At 35.8% G+C, this 17,407-nt stretch overlaps 1 protein-coding gene across 7 annotated transcripts in view; it reads left to right on the plus strand.

Moving 5' to 3' along the window:
• TBC1D32 (TBC1 domain family member 32) overlaps nucleotides 1-16,716 on the plus strand; it is a 286,304-nt gene extending 269,588 nt beyond the window's left edge. For all 7 annotated transcript variants that reach the window (XM_023737184.1, XM_023737181.1, XM_023737180.1 and 4 more), the window contains one exon: nucleotides 16,305-16,716. In XM_023737184.1, coding sequence (XP_023592952.1) covers nucleotides 16,305-16,424 — 120 coding nt within the window. In that variant the 3' untranslated portion in view covers nucleotides 16,425-16,716. The remainder of the gene's footprint in view (nucleotides 1-16,304) is intronic.
• The last annotated feature ends 691 nt before the right edge of the window (nucleotides 16,717-17,407 follow it).

Consider the following 17,407-nt stretch of genomic DNA (forward strand, 5'->3'; position numbering starts at 1 on the left):
AGACATGGAAGATCTAAATGCTACCATCAACCAACTTGATCTCATAGACGTATATCGAACATTCCACCCAACAGCAGCTAAAGATACTTTCTTTTCCAATGCACATGGAACACTGTCCAAAATAGACCACGTATTAGGCCATAAAGCAAGTCTTCACAAAATCCAAAGCATCGAAATATTACAAAGCATCTTTTCCGACCATGCAGCCATAAAAGTAGAAATCAATAACAGAAAAAGCAAGGGAAAAAAAAATCAACCACCTGGAAACTGAACAACACCTTGCTCAGAACTACTGGGTTATAAAAGAAATTAAGGATGGAATAAAGAAATTCATAGAATCAAATGAGAATGAAAACACATCCTACCAGAACCTTTGGGACACAGCAAAAGCAGTGCTCAGAGGTCAGTTTATAGCAACAAATGCACAAATCCAAAAAGAAGAAATGGCCATAATCAAAAAATTAACCCTACAACTTGAACAAGTAGAAAGAGAGCAGCAAAAGAAGCCCTCGGGTGCCAGAAGAAATGAAACTAGAAGAATTAGAGCAGAATTAAATGAAATAGAGAATAGAAAAACAATGGAAAGAGTTAACAAGGCCAAAATCTGGTTCTTTGAAAAGATCGACAAAATTGATATACCATTGGCCAAACTGACCAAAGAAAAACAGGAGAGGAAACAAATAACCCTTAAAAGAAATGAGATGGGTGATACCACAGCAGACCCAACTGAAATTTAAAGAATCATAACAGAATACTATGAAAAGCTGTCCTCTAAAAAATTTGAAAGCCTAGAGGAAATGGACCAATTTCTAGAAACTCACTACCTACCCAAACTAACACAAACAGAGGTAGAACAACTAAATAAACCCATAACAAAAGAAGAGACTGAAAAGGGAAGTAAAAAACTCCCAACAAAAAAAGCCCTGGCATGGACGGCTTTATTGGAGAATTCTACCAAACTTTAAGAGAAGAGTTAACACCACTACTACTAAAGGTATTTCAGAGCATAAAAAAGGATGGGAGACTCCCAAACTCATTCTATGAAGCCAGCATAACCCTGATACCAAAACCAGGTAAAGACACCACAAAAGAAGAAAACTATAGCCCAATATCCCTCATGAACACTGACGCAAAAATCCTCAACAAAATTCCAGCCAACAGAATTCAGCAATAGATCAAAAAAATAATTCACCATGATCAAGTGGGATTTATACCAGGTATGCAGGGATGGTTCAACGTTAGACAAACAATCAAAGTAATCCATCACATAAATAAAACAAAAGACAAGAACCACATGATCTTATCAATCGATGCAGAAAAGGCATCTGGCAAAGTCCAACACCCATTAAGGATAAAAACTCTCAACAAAATAGGAATAGAATCGAAATTCCCCAATATAATTAAAGGACATTTATACAAAGCCAACAGCCAGCATTATCCTAAATGGAGAGACTTTGAAAGCATTCCCCTTGAGAATGGGAACTAGACAAGGACGCCCTTTATCACCACTCTTATTCAACTTTGTGCTGGAGGTCCTAGCCTCCAGCTAGGTTTCTAGCAGTTAGGCTAGAAAAAGAAAGAAAAGGCATCCGAATTGGTAGGGAAGAAGTCAAAGTATCTCTAGTTGCAGATGATATGACTTTATACACAGAAAACCCCAAAGAATCCACAAGAAAACTACTGGACTAATAGAAGATTTCAGCAAAGTTTCAGGATACAAGATAAACATACAAAAATCAGTTGGATTCCTTTACACAGCAAAGAGAACTTCGAAGAGGAAATCACCAAATCAATAACAGTTACAACAGCCCCCAAGAAGATAAAATACCTAGGAATAAATCTAACCAGAGACATAAAACACCTATACAGTGAAAACTACAAGATGCCAAAAGAGACCTGCTTAAGTGGAAAAACATACCTGGCTCATGGATAGGAAGACTCAACATTGTGAAAATGTCAATTTTACCCAAAGCGATCTATAGATACAATGCAATCCCGATCTAAAGTCCAACGGCATTTCTTAATGAGATGGAGAAACAAATCACCAACTTCATATGGAAAGGGAAAAGGCCCTGGATAAGTAAAGCATTACTCAAGAAGAAGAACAAGGTGGGAGGCCTCACGCTACCTGATTTTAGAACCTATTATACCTCCATGGTAGTCAAAACAGCCTGGTACTGGTACAACAACAGATACATAGACCAATGGAACAGAACTGAGAATCCAGACATAAATTTATCCACCTATGCACAGCTGATATTTGACAAAGGCCCTAAGTCCGTTAATTGGGGAAAAGACAGTCTCTTTAACAAATGGTGCTGGATTAACTGGATATCCATCTGCCAAAAACTGAAACAGGACTCATACCTCACACCATGCACAAAAACTAACTCAAAATGGACCAAAGACCTAAATATCAAATAAAAAACAATGAAGATCATGGAAGAAAAAATAGGGACAATGCTAGGAGCCCTAATACATGGCATAAACAGAATATGAACCATAAGTAGCAATGCACAAGCACCAGAAAAGAAACTAGATAACTGAGAGCTCCTAAAAATCAAACACTTATGCTCATCAAAAGACTTCATGTAGAGTCAAAAGGCAACCTACAGACAGACTGGGAAAAAAATTCTGGCTACAGCAAATCCGATCAGCGTCTAATCTCTAAAATCTACAAGATGCTGCAAAACCTCAACAACAAAAACAAATAACTCAATTTAAAAATGGGCAAAGGATATGAACAGGCACTTTGCCAAGGAAGACATTCAGGCGGCTAACAGACACATGAAGAAATGCTCACGATCATTAGCCATTAGAGAAATGCAAATCAAAACTAAAATGAGATACCATCTCATCCCAACAAGGCTTGCATTAATCCAAAAAACACAAAATAATAAATGCTGGAGAGGTTGTGGAGAGACTGGAACACTTATACACTGTTGGTGGGAATGTAAAATAGTACAGCCACTTTGGAAATCAATTTGGCACTTCTTTAAAAAGCTAGAAATAGAAGTACCATATGATCTAGCAATCCCGCTCCTTGGAATGTATCCTAGAGAAATAAGAGCCATCACACGAATAGATATATGCACACCCATGTTCATTGCAGCACTGTGCACAATAACAAAAAGATGGAAATAACCTAGGTGCCCATCAGCAGATGAATGGATAAACAAAGTATGGTATATTCACACAAGAGAATACTACGCAATGATAAAGAACAACGATGAAGCCTTGAAACCTCGAACATGGAGGAATCTGGAGGTCTTTATGCTGAGTGAATTTAGCCAGTCACAGAAGGGCAAATATTGTATAAGACCACTATTAAAAGAACTCGATAAAAGGTTTAAACACAGAAGAAAACATTCTTTGATGGTTACGAGATTGGGGAGAGATGGTGAAGGTTATTCACTAACTAGGTAGTAGAAAAGAATTATCTTAGGTGAAGGGAAGGATGGCACACACTTCAGGGGAAGTCAGCACATCTGGACTAAACCAAACCTAAGAAGTTTCCTGAATACAATCAAACACTTTGAGGGACAGAGTAGCAGGGGTAGGGGTCTGCAGACCATGCTTTCAGGGGACATCTAGGCCAATTGGCATAAGCTTAAGAAAATGTTCTGCATCCTGCTTTGGTGAATGGCATCTGGGGTCTTGGAAGCTTGCAAGCGGCCATCTAAGATGCATCAGTTGGTCCCAGCCACCTGGAGTAACAGAGAATGAAGAACACCGACGACACAAGGAAAGTATTAGCCCAAGAAACAGAAAGGGCCACATAAACCAGAGATTTCATCAGCCTGAAACCAGAAGAACTAGATGGGGCTCGGCTACCACTAATGACCACCCTGAGAGGGAATACAACAGAGAGTCCCGGATGGAGCAGGAGAAAGGTGGGGTGCAGAACTCAAATTCTAGGAAAAAGACCAGACTTAATGGTCTGTCTGATACTGGCGGAACCCCAGAAAGCGTGGCCCCTGGACTGTTTTTCAACCCAGAACTAAAACAATTCCCGAAGTTAACTCTTCAGACAAAGGTTGTACTGGACTGTAGGACATAAAATGATACTCGTGAAGAGTGTGCTTCTTAGCTCAAGTAGATAACGTGAGAGTACATGGCAGCTGCTGTCTGGAGGTGAGATGAGAATGCAGAGAGGGTTAGGAGCTGGTTAAATGGACGTGGAAAGTGAGGGGTGGAAAGGAGGAGAGTGCTGTCACAGTATAGGGAGAGCAATTAGGGTCACATAACAATGTATGTATAATTTTTGTCTGAGAGACTAACTTGAAATGTAAACTTTCACTTAAACTACAGCAAGAAACAAAATGTCTGGTCAAAAAAAAAATAGTAATAAAAGAACAAAACTGGAGGAATATTTTATAGTCTTGGAATATGGAAAGCCTTTCTAGTCTGACATTAATTCACAATACTATAAAGGAGATGATCAATGTAAGAGCTTAAAAATTACCACAAAAGTAAGTAAAAAATACAGCCCCCTAGGGTGAGAGAGGACTTTTGTACCATACCATTGGGGTTTGGGTTGAACCTAAGCTCACCACTCCCATTTTAAAATAGGTACTTGGGTCACTTAGGAATTAATGTATAGCTGAATACTGGTAAAGCTGAATGAGAGAACCTGGCTTGGGCCTGACACCTACAGATTTCCTTTTGAATTAGATTGATTCTCCAACTGAAGCGTGGCAGAGTAGCTAAGACAGGAAAGCCTTGCTATAGAGAGCTTACCACATAGCTGCAGAAAGCAAAGGACACCTGTAAACTTGTAGACAGACAACTCCCCAGAAAGAGAAAACTAATGAGGGTAGGCTTGACATATACCCTTATCCTTTACCTAATCTTACAAAAAGATTAGAAACTAATCCTAATATGGAGGGGAGTTACTGAAAGATTGAGAGAGAGCAAATGTTTTGTGTCTAGTGTTCTTGAAAAGGCACCTTTCTGAGGGGAAGAGACCCTGACATATGTGGAGAGAAAATGATTTTCCCAGAGCCCTGGTTGCACAGTGGTTAAGGGCTATGGTTGCTAACAAAAAGGTCGGCAGTTCAAATCTACCAGCCACTCCATGGAAACCCTATGGGGCAGTTCTACTTTGTATAGGGTCAGTATGAGTCAGAGTCAACTTCATGGCAATGGGTTTTATAATACATAAAGGGCTAAGTTCCTTAATATGTTAAGAGTTATTTTAAATCAGTAAGAAGAGCACATGAACTACCCAACAGAATAATGCAGAAAATACATGAACTGGTTCACAAATAACAAAACATGAGTGACCAATGAATATGAAAAAATTCTCAAACACTTAATGAATAAAACGAAAATTAAAACTACAATGAAGTGCTGTCTCTCCCATCAGTTTGGCACAGATGTTAATACTCAACATTACAAGGGTGTAGATTATCAGAACTCAAAAATATTGGTGAGAACGTAAATTGGTCTAGTCTTTTGGAAGTAAATTGAAAATATTCATCATTATACATAACTTTTATCAAGCAGTTTCTCTTCTAGGCTACATAAATGATGTATAGAAAGACTTATGTATAAAAATTTGCATTGTAGCATGTTTGTAAAAGAAAAAAAGTCTAAATGTCCATTAATAATTAACTGGTTAAGTAACTCATGATAGAGCCATACATTAGAATACCATGTAGCTACTATAAAGAACAAGATAAATAAATATGTAGATATGTGGGATGAATACTCATTGTTAGAATATGTGAACAAGCAAGTTGAAGAACTTGTTGTTTTTACATTATGTGTATATGCATGTTACAATGCATATATGTGTACGTGTGAATATGTGTATGTATAGAATTTGTATTTTTACATAATGTGTGTGTATATAGTATACCGTGTGTGTGTGTGTGTGTGTGTGTGTGTGTGTGTGTGTACTTAATGATTGCTTCTTGGGAGGAAGATGAAGTAGAACAGGAGACTTTTTATTGTATACTTTTATGAGTTTGGTTTCTTTGTTGTTTGTTTTTTGTGGGGGGAGGTAGATTTTGGAGTAACAAGACTATACTTCTTTCATAACAAAGCTACTTTTTAAAAAGAGGATAGTGAATCATATGAAAATAGATAGAATAAGCATCTACCTGTTGTAAACGAGTTAAAATTAGTTTCCAAAATCTTTTAAAAAACAGCTGTATTATGTTTACAGCTATTATCAGTTGTCCTTGAGAGTCTTTAGAGAATGAGATAGGCTCTAGAAGACAAGAAATAGGCTATTCTTTTTTCTGATTTAAATTTTATGATTGATAGAAAGTGACATGATAAACGCATTGCTTTAGGAATAAAAGTCTATCTGAAGCATGTGGTGTAGAGAAAATATCAAACCATTTGTATTCATATTGGTTTGGGCTCAAGATTTTAAATCAAGTAATTGAGAGTCTAGACTTATTGCCTCTATTTCTAATAGTCCATTAAAGAGTTCTTCATGACTCTAAATCAATATGCTAAACAGATGACTTGGAATCTCAGATCAGAAGGTGATGAACACTAACAAGCAGCCCAGGTTTACTGAAAAAAAAAAAAGTGTTTATTTTTCCTCTTTCTAGTAAACACTAAAATATTAGGTTAGATAAATGCCATGGGTATAAGTCGATATTAGCAAGGTGTTGTCTTGAGTTTTTCAATATCCTTGTAGACACAACAAAAGTATGGGCTAGATAAAAGAGCAATTATGTGCATTATTTCTACACTGTGGTGATTAATAGATTAGTACTGAGCTAGAAGGCAACTTCTGAAGGCATGCTGAAGATTTCAGTCCTTGGACCTGGGGTCTTGAACATTTTTATCTTTGACAGATGATGGTTTAGAAAATCTCTAGACATCACAGTTCCAGGGGGAAAACATCATCCAACAAAATGAAAATTCTCAAAGATGTCAGTAAGCTAGAAAGTCTAAAGTTTCTTTTCTTCTTCTTTTTTTAATTGACTAGCGTATGACACTCAAACACACACATCAGTAAGTTTAGTGAGAGCTAGTTTAATAGTAGTTCATGTGAAAAAGTCTGTGTTACATCTCTCTCTACCAGGCTAATGATCTGGCAGTGGTCTTGATTTTAGCTTATAAATTCAACCTGGGAAGAAACTTCACTGAAATGCCAGGCAAGGAAAAGATTGCCTTTCAGTGAAAATCAGGCTGTGAAGGCTCAAAATACTTAATGAAAATGCTTCAACTAAATCCTGTATATTATGACAAAATCAATTTATAATTATGAAAAAAAAGATTAATTTCAACCCAATCAGTAAATTGTCAAGAGAGATTTTTGTTGTTGTTGCTGTTGCAGCTGTTGTTACCAGAAGATGTTGACAGGGGAAAGAAGTGGAGATCAGACTGGGAAAAAACAATTGGATACTAAGCTTTTAAAACACAGAAGTATACATAATATTAAAAATAATTCTTCATATGAGGACATTTTCAGTGCAGTGTAAACTATGGTGTGCAGACATGTTTTTTGTGTTGTTCGTATAGCACTTGAGTCTACCTGGATTCAAGTTATGTCTCTGCACTCAATGTGTAAGATTGGGCATGTTGCTTAACCTCTCTATGCCTCAGTTTCCTCATCTGTACAATTGAGAGTGAAATAATACTTATCACATAGGGTTGTTGAAGAATTAAATGAGATGATGTTCTCTACAAAATACTTCTAGAACATTATTTGGCACATACCAAATACTTCAAAAACATTTAAAAGTTATTTGAGTTTCTGTATCCCTGTCCAATCCCTCTCTTGTTCTTGTTTCTTTGTTAAGAAAAAATGTATAGAAAATACAGCAAAGGAAATAGGGTTTTCTCCTGAGTCCATAGCTAGACTACATACTTTTGCTCACATTTTCTTCACGTTTGAGATATTTTAGCCTCTCATATCATAGTAATAGCTGATATTGACATAACCTTCAGACTTTGGCCAGAAACATTCTCTTGTACTGTATCTGATCAAGGCTAATTCACTTGTTAACCCAGCCAAGACTCATTCGTCTGTCTAGTCATCACACATCCTAGGTACCCTTGTTGCTGAATTAAAATCTTTAAGAACCATATATTCTATTGAGAATCTTTAAGAACCTCATATTCTTTCCAAAACCACATACTCTATCTAAACTTCCCTGATCCTAAAGATCACTATGGTCCTTACTAAAACTGATATATTTAGGCTCCTTCCCAGGCCTACTAAATCAGAATTTCCGTGGCAGGGATCTGAGTTGTCAAAGGTTAGTGTAACATATAGTGTAAAATGTGTACAGAGTAGTTTGAAATCATTAAAATACACACAAATATTACCTTTGAATCTTTTTTAATAAAGCAGAATCCAGGATGCCAATACCAGGTACTCAAAAGTTTGAGGGATATTGGGTCCAGGAATTTGTAATTTTACCAAGCACCACAGGAGGAAATACTGGAAGAAAGCTTGCTTTCAGTTTGTTTGTGTTTCCACCTCTTTGGCCAGGAAGAAGGTCCTTTTTTATGTGATAGGTCAGGCACAACACACAAAAAAATCATCTATAACATGACTAAAGGACAGAGTGATATTCATAAAACCCCCTTCTCGCAAGTGAATTTTACATATTTTATGACTCTGGTGAGATTTGACATAAATGAAAATCCTTTGTTAATAGACCTCAGTGTATGGCAAGTTCTGCATCTTGTGATATTTTTTAAAATTTTATGCCTCCTGGTGGTTGAAGCCCTGTGGCGCAGTGGTTAAGAGCTCAGGATGCTAACCAAAAGGTATGCAATTTGAATCCACCAGCCATTCTTTGGAAACCCTTTGGGGCTGTTCTATTCTGTCCTATATGGTTGCTATGAGTTGGAATCAACTCGATGGCAATGGGTTTTTTGTTTTTGTTTTTGTGGTCATTAATAAAAATCAACTCTTTGTTCCAGTTTAACCCACTCAAAGTGACATAGCTTACTTTTTTCCTCCATAATTTATTTTTTAAAGACATGGTACATTTAAAAAAATCATCACCTTGAAGATTCATTAATAATCAATTGTTTGAGACAGAGTGCATCAGATATACTTAAATCTGATGCTAGTGGTTAGGCACGACATGTTAGCACACTCTGTGTGTGTGTGTTTTGCCTTGTATGTATTTACCCCCCTGAATGACCTTATCTTGAATTCAGATTCCAAGCCTACAGGGTTTGCAGCCGCAGCTCTAAAAGCGTATGCTAGAAATTAATGTCTGTATATTTTTGGAAATTTCAACTGATACAAAGAACTTTTGAACCTATAGGTATAGCTTGCTTTCCATAATAAGCACATTCCTGAGAAGTTGCAAGAGAAGACAATAATATCTTACAATTTTACATGAGTGATTCCCTTACATTCTTGCTAAAGGGTGGAAGAGCAGACTGGAGTCAGTAATCCCTGATGGACCCTTCCAGGCTTTAACATTACATGTTTGCAGTGCAGCCAAGAAAATTCAGCCTAACCATTTCAGAAACCGTCAGTTAATAAATTGTATGTTCTTCTCATTATTATTGTGATCGCCATTAATACCTTAACTTCTTATTGTATGCTAGGCATGAGCAAAGAGCTTTGCAGCTATTTCCCACTCACTCACTGAGTTATGCAACTATTTACAAAACAGCTGGGTCCCAGGCACTGTTGTAGACACACGACAGGCCATGTCCCTGTCCACACTGATATAGATAATAAGTGATTAAGTATATAATATTTCAGATATTCATAGCTCTTATTATAGGGGAATCAAGCATGATAAGGGGATAGAGAGTTAATCACAGTTGCTTTTTAGATAAAGAGGTTAGAGGAGTCCACTCTAAGAGGGTAAGCAGAGACCTGAATGAAGCAAAGGAAAAGCCATGCTAAGAATTCTGGGCAAAAGCCTTCTAAATTAGAAGAAAAACAAGTGCAAAAGCTCAGAGATAAGAAGGAATTTGGCCTGCTTAGAGAGCATCAAGAAGACCAGTGTGACCAGAACAAGATAAGGGAGTAACAGTGATAAGAGATGAGGTAGGAAGTAGATAATATGAGGACTTTGTAGTCCATGATAAGGAGTTCAGATTTTAGAATATTTAATATATTCAGCAACTCTGTGGGGCTGTTGGAGCCCTGGTGGTGCAGTGGTTAAGAGCTTGGCTGCTAACCAAAAGGTCAGTAGTTTGAATCCACCAGCCGTTCCTTGGAAACCGTATGAGGCAGTTCTGCTGTGTCCTTTTGGGACGCTATGAGTTGGAATTGACTCCACGGTTAATTTTGTTTGTTTGTTTGTTTTGTGGGACTATATTCTCCTTTTATTGTATCAAATTGTCTTTCATTGACTAGTCTGGTTGCCCTTTTTTTTATATGACCCTAAATTCAGTGGATCGTCTAATGAAATGCTCTCAATAAAATTTTAAAAAAAGGGAGGGGGATCTAGAAGAGCAAGTGGAAGATATGCAGGACAGCCCCTTTCTACATGACTGCACATGAGCACAATGCTTTGCCGCTGTGCCAGATGGGAAGGAAGGGTTTCACAAACATCCTGATAATGGCACAGTGAACAGATAGAAGAATTCCAGGACCTTGATGACAATGCTGAGCTGCAGAACCAAACTTGGAACCACCTACCTTCAGACTGCCTGAGTGAAAAATAATCAGTGTTTATATTATTTAAGCCACTGTTCCAGTGTTTGTAGTTGAAAGTATCTTAACTGATACACTGCCCTTGTGAGGCAATTACTGTTGTTTATTCCTATTATCCAGATTAGAAAATTTCATCATAAAGGGAATTGGCAGTTTGATGATGGTCACATAGCTGATAAGTATCAAAGTCAAACTATTTATGAGCTGTATCTGAATCTAGTACCCAGGCCAATAACTACCATGTGATAAACCCATACTCGTTGCCGTCCAGTCAATTCTGACTCATAGCGACCTATAGGACAGAGTAGAACTGTCCTATAGGGTTTCCAAGGAGCAGCTGAAGGATTCAAACTGCCAACCTTTTGGTTAGCAGCCATGCTCTTAATAACTTTTTTACAGTGTGATATTACCTCTCAAATACTTGTTATTTGGTGCCATTGAGTCTGTTCTGACTCATAGTGACCCTTTGTACAACAAAATGAAGCACCACCTGGTCCTGTCTCATTCTCACAATAGTTGTTATGCTTGAGCGCATCGTTGGAGCCACTGTGTCAGTCCATCATTGAGGGTCTTCTTCCCTTTTGCTCACCCTCTACTTTACCAAATATGACGTCCTTCTCCAGAGACTGGTCCCTCTTAATAACATTTCCGAAGTACATAAGACAAAGTCTCGCCATCCTCACTTCTAAGGAACATTCTGGCTGTACTTCTTCCAAGACAGATTTGTTCATTCTTTTGACAGTCTGTGGAATATTCAGTATTCTTCACCAACACCATAATTCAAAGGCATCACTTCTTCTTGTTGTTGTTAGGTGCTGTCAGGTTGGTTCAAACACATAGCGACCCTGTGTGCAACAGAATGAAACACTGCCCAGTCCTGTGCCATCCTCACAATTGTTGTTAAATGCTTGAGCCCATTTGTTGCAGCCTTGGTGTCAGTCCATCTTGATGAGGGTCTTCCTCTTTTCCGCTGACCCTCTACTCTACCAAGCATGATGTCCTTCTCCAGGGGCTGGTCCCTCCTGATAACATGTCCAAAGTATGTGAGATGAAGTCTGGCCATCCTCGCCTCTAATGAGCATTCTGTCTGTACTTCTTCCAAGACAGATTTGTTTGTTCTTCTGACAGTCCGTGGTATATTCAGTATTCTTCACCAACACCATAATTCAACAGCATAGATTCTTCTTCACTCTTCCTTATTCATTGTCCAGCTTTCACTTGCATATGAGGCAATTGAAAACACCATGGCTGGGGTCAGACACGCCTTAGTCCTTAAAGTGACATCTTCGCTTTTTAACACTTTAAAGAGATCTTTTGCAGTATATTTGCCCAATGCAATGAGTCGTTTGATTTCTTGACTGCATCTTCCATGGGCATTGATTGTAGATCTAAGTAAAATGAAATCCTTGACAACTTCATTCTTTTCTTCGTTTATCATGATGTTGCTTATTGGTCCAGTCGTGAGGATTTTTGTTTTCTTTATATTGAGGTGCAATTCTTCCTGAAGGCTGTGGTCTTTGATTTTTATCAGTAAGTGCTTCAAGTCTTCTTCACTTTCAGCAAGCAAGGTTGTGTCATCTGCATATCACAGGTTGTTAATGAGTCTTCCTCCAATCCTGATGACACGTTCTTCTTCATACAGTCCAGCTTCTCGGATTAGTTGCTCAGCATACAGATTGAATAAGTATGGTGAAAGTATACAGTCTTGATGCACACCTTTCCTGACTTTAAACTACACAGCATCCCCTTGTTCTGTTCAAATCACTACCTCTTGGTCTATTTACAGGTTCCACATGAGTACAGTTAAGTGTTCTGGAATTCTTACTCTTTGCAATGTTATCCATAATACATAATAATAATCTCAAATAATACTACTCGTGTAATAATAAATGATTATCAAAATATATAATTTATAGTTAAAAATAGTTATGATACAGGGGATGTGGCCTGAGAAGACATATTTTTCCTTAATTTATCAAATGACCTTCATTTCGTTTGTCTATAAAAGAGAAGCAAACTGGAGATTCTACACAAGCAAGATTATGTTTCTTATATGTGATAATATATCGAAAACATTTAGAAGCAGTAAATACTATACCAACATACAAATTGAGGCAATTTTATTGTATATTTAATATTTTTATCTATCTATATCTATATTGGTAGATGATGGATGGATGAAAGATAGATAGATTTCTCAGACACAAGTAATCTCTCTGTATTTCTACAAATATTTTATCAGTAGCTTTTCTGATTGCCTTTTCACCATTCCTGTGTCCTCTAATGTAAGATCTTGAAAGCCGAGGATTATGATTTTATAGCTATATATCCCCACAGACTTCTGTATCATAATATGATACACATTAATAGAAGTTCAGTAAAGCTTGTTGAAGGAAAAAAGAGAGAGAGAGAGAACCAGGGATATGTATTTGAAACTGGAATTCTATACATAAAAGAGAGAGGGAAGCTGAGTACCATATTATAGAGTTTTGAACAAGCACAACACTATGAATTACAATGGTAACACTTAATGCTATTTTATTATTCACATTTGAAAGCCAGAATTAATGAAGAGAGAAAATCATTGAAGACACACTGGTTGAAAGGCATTAGCTACAAAAAAGAAAATGTATTATGCTCAAAATGAACTTCCTAACCAAGGCTTAAACCACTCACTCCATTAGTAACCTATTAAAAAAATATATTTTATTGAACAAATAGTACACTGTTATAAAATGGAATAGTGTTGTTACTTTATATAATTATATGTTTTTCTATAAAGTGCAATATACTTAGATCTTTAAATGAAATTATACTAAAGCAGTATTCTGAGGAAATGGTCTGTTATAACTTGAATGATAAGCTGGCTGTCTGAGTGGTCATAATAACAAGTAAAAGTTATTCACTAAAAAGGCCATTAGAGAACATTTAGGATAAGATGAAAAAAATATTCCACTTTGAAGCCAGAAAGTGAAATTCAGAGATTTTGAAATTTTATTCAGAGCTAAAATTGCCTGTGAATTTTAAATAATGAAGTACATCATTTAAAAACATACATTTAAAAGTATATATTTAATTTTTTTCTCTCATGAAATAAGACCTTAATAGCCTTATAACCACTTTATAGTGCCTCTTCAAGATATTTATCAGGCTATTTTCCCTTTCTTTGAAAAATTAATGTCCAAAATGGAAGCCATAAATTCAAAAAGTATATTCTAAGGAAAAAATATATTTAAACCAAGTAAAAGCTATGGCTGTCCCTAGGTAGTGTTTATTTTTAAATTGAAGTGGAACAACAATTAAAAGATGTTAAAATAGATTTTGCTTGTTTCTTCCCAGAAAAGAATTATTAAAACTATTGTTCAAATGCTGTCATCTATTGTAATTCACATTTAATGAATAATAAGCATTCCTTTAAAAATCATGAATATGTACTAAAACACTTCTTCCAGCATGGGTCTTTGTTCCATGGTTAGAATAATACATTGCTATAATTCCTCTCCAACTTAGTTATAGTTTTAGTGAAGAGGTGATCAAAGCCAAGTCACACCTAATTTAAATGGAGTGGATAAATTCATGGTAGTTCTGTAATTCCAATAATAACTGTTGAAAGTGAATTCTTGAACAGTAAGATTGCTCTTACTTCAATTCTACTTTTTTCCCCAAAGAAAAAATGAAGTATTTTTGATAGGACAGAAATTTATGAAGATCTAGTATTTCTGCTATTCATAAGATGAACATCTTTTATTTGATTCAGTTATACATAAAACTGGGGATGTGATATAAACCACAACTGTAAACATTTTAGAGTAAGAACTTTGTCTCATTCATCCGTGTATCATGAGTGCATAACCAAGAAACTTACATGTAATAAGAGAATGAACAATTGAAAGGATACGTGAAATAACATCACAGTTATTTTGAAAGAGTAGAACTCAAATTTTATGTGGAAGATATGAGCTCTAGTCTTAATGGTGTAATGTTTTGCATATAATTTAAGGTTCTTTGTTTAGCTATAATATCAGCCTTATAGATCAATATTAATAATTTTTTAGATGTTATAGATTGAATTGTGTCCCCCTAAAAGATATGGTGAAGTCCTAACTCATGGTACCTGTGAATTTGACCTTTTTGGAAATAAGGTTTTTCTTTTGCTGTGTTAGTGAGGTCATCCTAGAGAATGATGAGTCCTAAACTCAATCCCTCCTGGGTGGTATCTTATGAACAGAGCAAAAGAGACACAGAGACACACACGAGGAAGAGACCATGTAAGGATCTGTATACAAGCTAAGGAATGCCCATAAGTACTAACAAAGAAGGACCCTCTCACAGAGCTGATACCCTGATTTGGACTTCTAGCCTCCAGAACTGTGAGACAGTATCTGTTTTTTAAAGCCACCCACTTGTAGTATTTTTTGTTACAGCAGCACTAGGAAACCAAGGGAGTCCCTGGGTAGTGCAAATGGTTAAAGCACTCAGCTTGTAACTAAAAGGTTGGAGGCTCAAGTCCACCCAGAGGCACCGTGGAAGAAAGTCCTCCTGATCCACTTTTGGAAAATCAGCCATTGAAAACCCTATATAGCACAGTTCTGTTCTGACCCACATCGGGTTGCCATGAGTTGGAGTTGACTCAGTGGCAACGGGAAGAAACCAAAACATGTACCGACTAAGGTTGCTCCCAGATTACCCAGATTGTAGATAATGAATGGCAAAATAAGTATAAAGAACTCACATGTTATTTGGAATCTGTGAACTATTACTAACCCGTAAGTGACCAGTCACACCTGAGGTGTTTTAAAAATATCTTATCTTATTGAGAATTATGCGATGTTTTCCTAGCTCCCTGCATTGTTTTATCTATAAATGGATTGTCTCTAACACAATTATCTGGTACATGATATGTATTATTTTTTATTCTTTTGAGTTGCTTTTGTTTTTTATGTTAGTAATTCTTGCCTTTAAACTATAAAATCCTGAAAGGCATGAATTGTCCTTTTTTTTTTTTTTTATTTATAATCTCCAAAACTCCTAACATAATAAATACTTATTACATTGAACCAAGGATAATTTTTTTTCTGCAGAACTTTTTTTCTTTTTTTTAACCTTGAATCTAGGTACTGCATAGATAGTATTGAAGGTGTGAAAGGAATAGTCATAAAATTCTCTATAAGTCTCTAAAATTCTAACAAATGTTCCTACTGTTTTTATGCTCCAGTGCCTCATTTGGGACACTTACCATTAAATTCCAAATTAGTACAAACATGCATAGTACCAACATTATGAATTGTAGATGGTTAGAGGTTTTATGAACAATAGCTGAAGACTAGATATTTCTTGCAATATTATAGTATCTTTTGATGGATAAGCTTTAGGATCTGTACTAATTACAAACGTGAACAATCATTCTATAATTGAAACTTTATTATATCTAACAAATTAGAAAGATTTCATTTTGTAAGGGTTTATTTTGCTTTTTGGTATCTGTACAGTATTTTGGTTTTGAGAATAATTAGACAACCTTGTTTAATGGAACATGGTTTCTTCCCACTATATACATGCAAAGCCTACTAAATAAATAATAATGAGCACATTTATTAGCAACATAAAACCCTCATCTATAACTGAAAAAAAAATACATAAACTATTTCAAATTCATTAATTTAGAATTAAAGCAAATGATCTTTCTGTTTTTTGACAGGAAGAAGCACTGCATGGGTTTCGAGTGAGTGATTACTTGGAATACATGGAAATTTTGGAGCAAAACTACAGACCAGTGCTGCTGAGAGACATGCGGAACATTAGAGTGCAGAGCACATAGATCATGGGGGCACAGTTTAATTTTGTTTAATTTTTTTTTTAAAAAAAACAAGGGAATTTGATTGTTTTCTGTGTCCATAAAAAATATGTTTTGTGAATGCACATATTATAAACTCAATCCTGAGAGTTTTTAATATAATATTTTCAAGTAGGCATTAGCTCAATTTCTAACATAAAGTGAATTCATTTTTTTAAGTGTATTGTTTCATAAGGTGGTTTTAGAATCCAACCTTGCTTACATATAGTTCTTATTTATGGTTAAAAGTTATTCCCAACCTACGTCTCCTTTTTCACCAAATGATTAAAGTACATTTTTCAGTGAGTTTGGAAACAGTATTCTAAATGATTCTTTGGTCAGCCAGGGACAGTCCATAGAGACAAGGAAAAGACATACTTGTTTTCTCCATTATTTATGTCTGCATATAAAGGAAAATAGACAAAACCACAACTGCTTATTTTACATGTTGAGGAACAAATGATAGTTATCATAGCAAGTGGTGGAAATACTGTTGTCCTCAGACTTAATTGTTTTCTAGGAGTTTGTTTGTGATGCCTATATCAATTTACATTTTTTCATTTGAAATGTAGTCTCTGAATGATTCATTTAAAAGATAGATTGGTTATTCCATACCAATAAGCATTCTACTGTCATTTCTTACTCATTTTCCTTAGTTATAGGTTTGATTTGTACTGAACTTGAAAATATTAAGGACAGAAGATTTCTAAATTACTTTAAATCACTTACATTGTTTTATTTTATTTCAATAGAAGTCTCTGCTCTAATAAGATTATTACATTGGATAAGGGTTTTTTTTCTTATAGCTGTCACCTTTAATATATGAAAGACAATATACAAATATATTAAATTGTTAATTTTTAGTCAGCAATTCATTTCACCAAATTTTTTAATTATAGATAGAAGTTGTTTTGTATTCATTGCTTATATTCAACTATAAATCAACCATTAAAACCATTCTGAAGGTA

The sequence above is a fragment of the Trichechus manatus genome, unplaced genomic scaffold, assembly GCF_000243295.1.
Source record: "Trichechus manatus latirostris isolate Lorelei unplaced genomic scaffold, TriManLat1.0 scaffold00098, whole genome shotgun sequence".
NCBI classification, from domain to species: domain Eukaryota; kingdom Metazoa; phylum Chordata; class Mammalia; order Sirenia; family Trichechidae; genus Trichechus; species Trichechus manatus.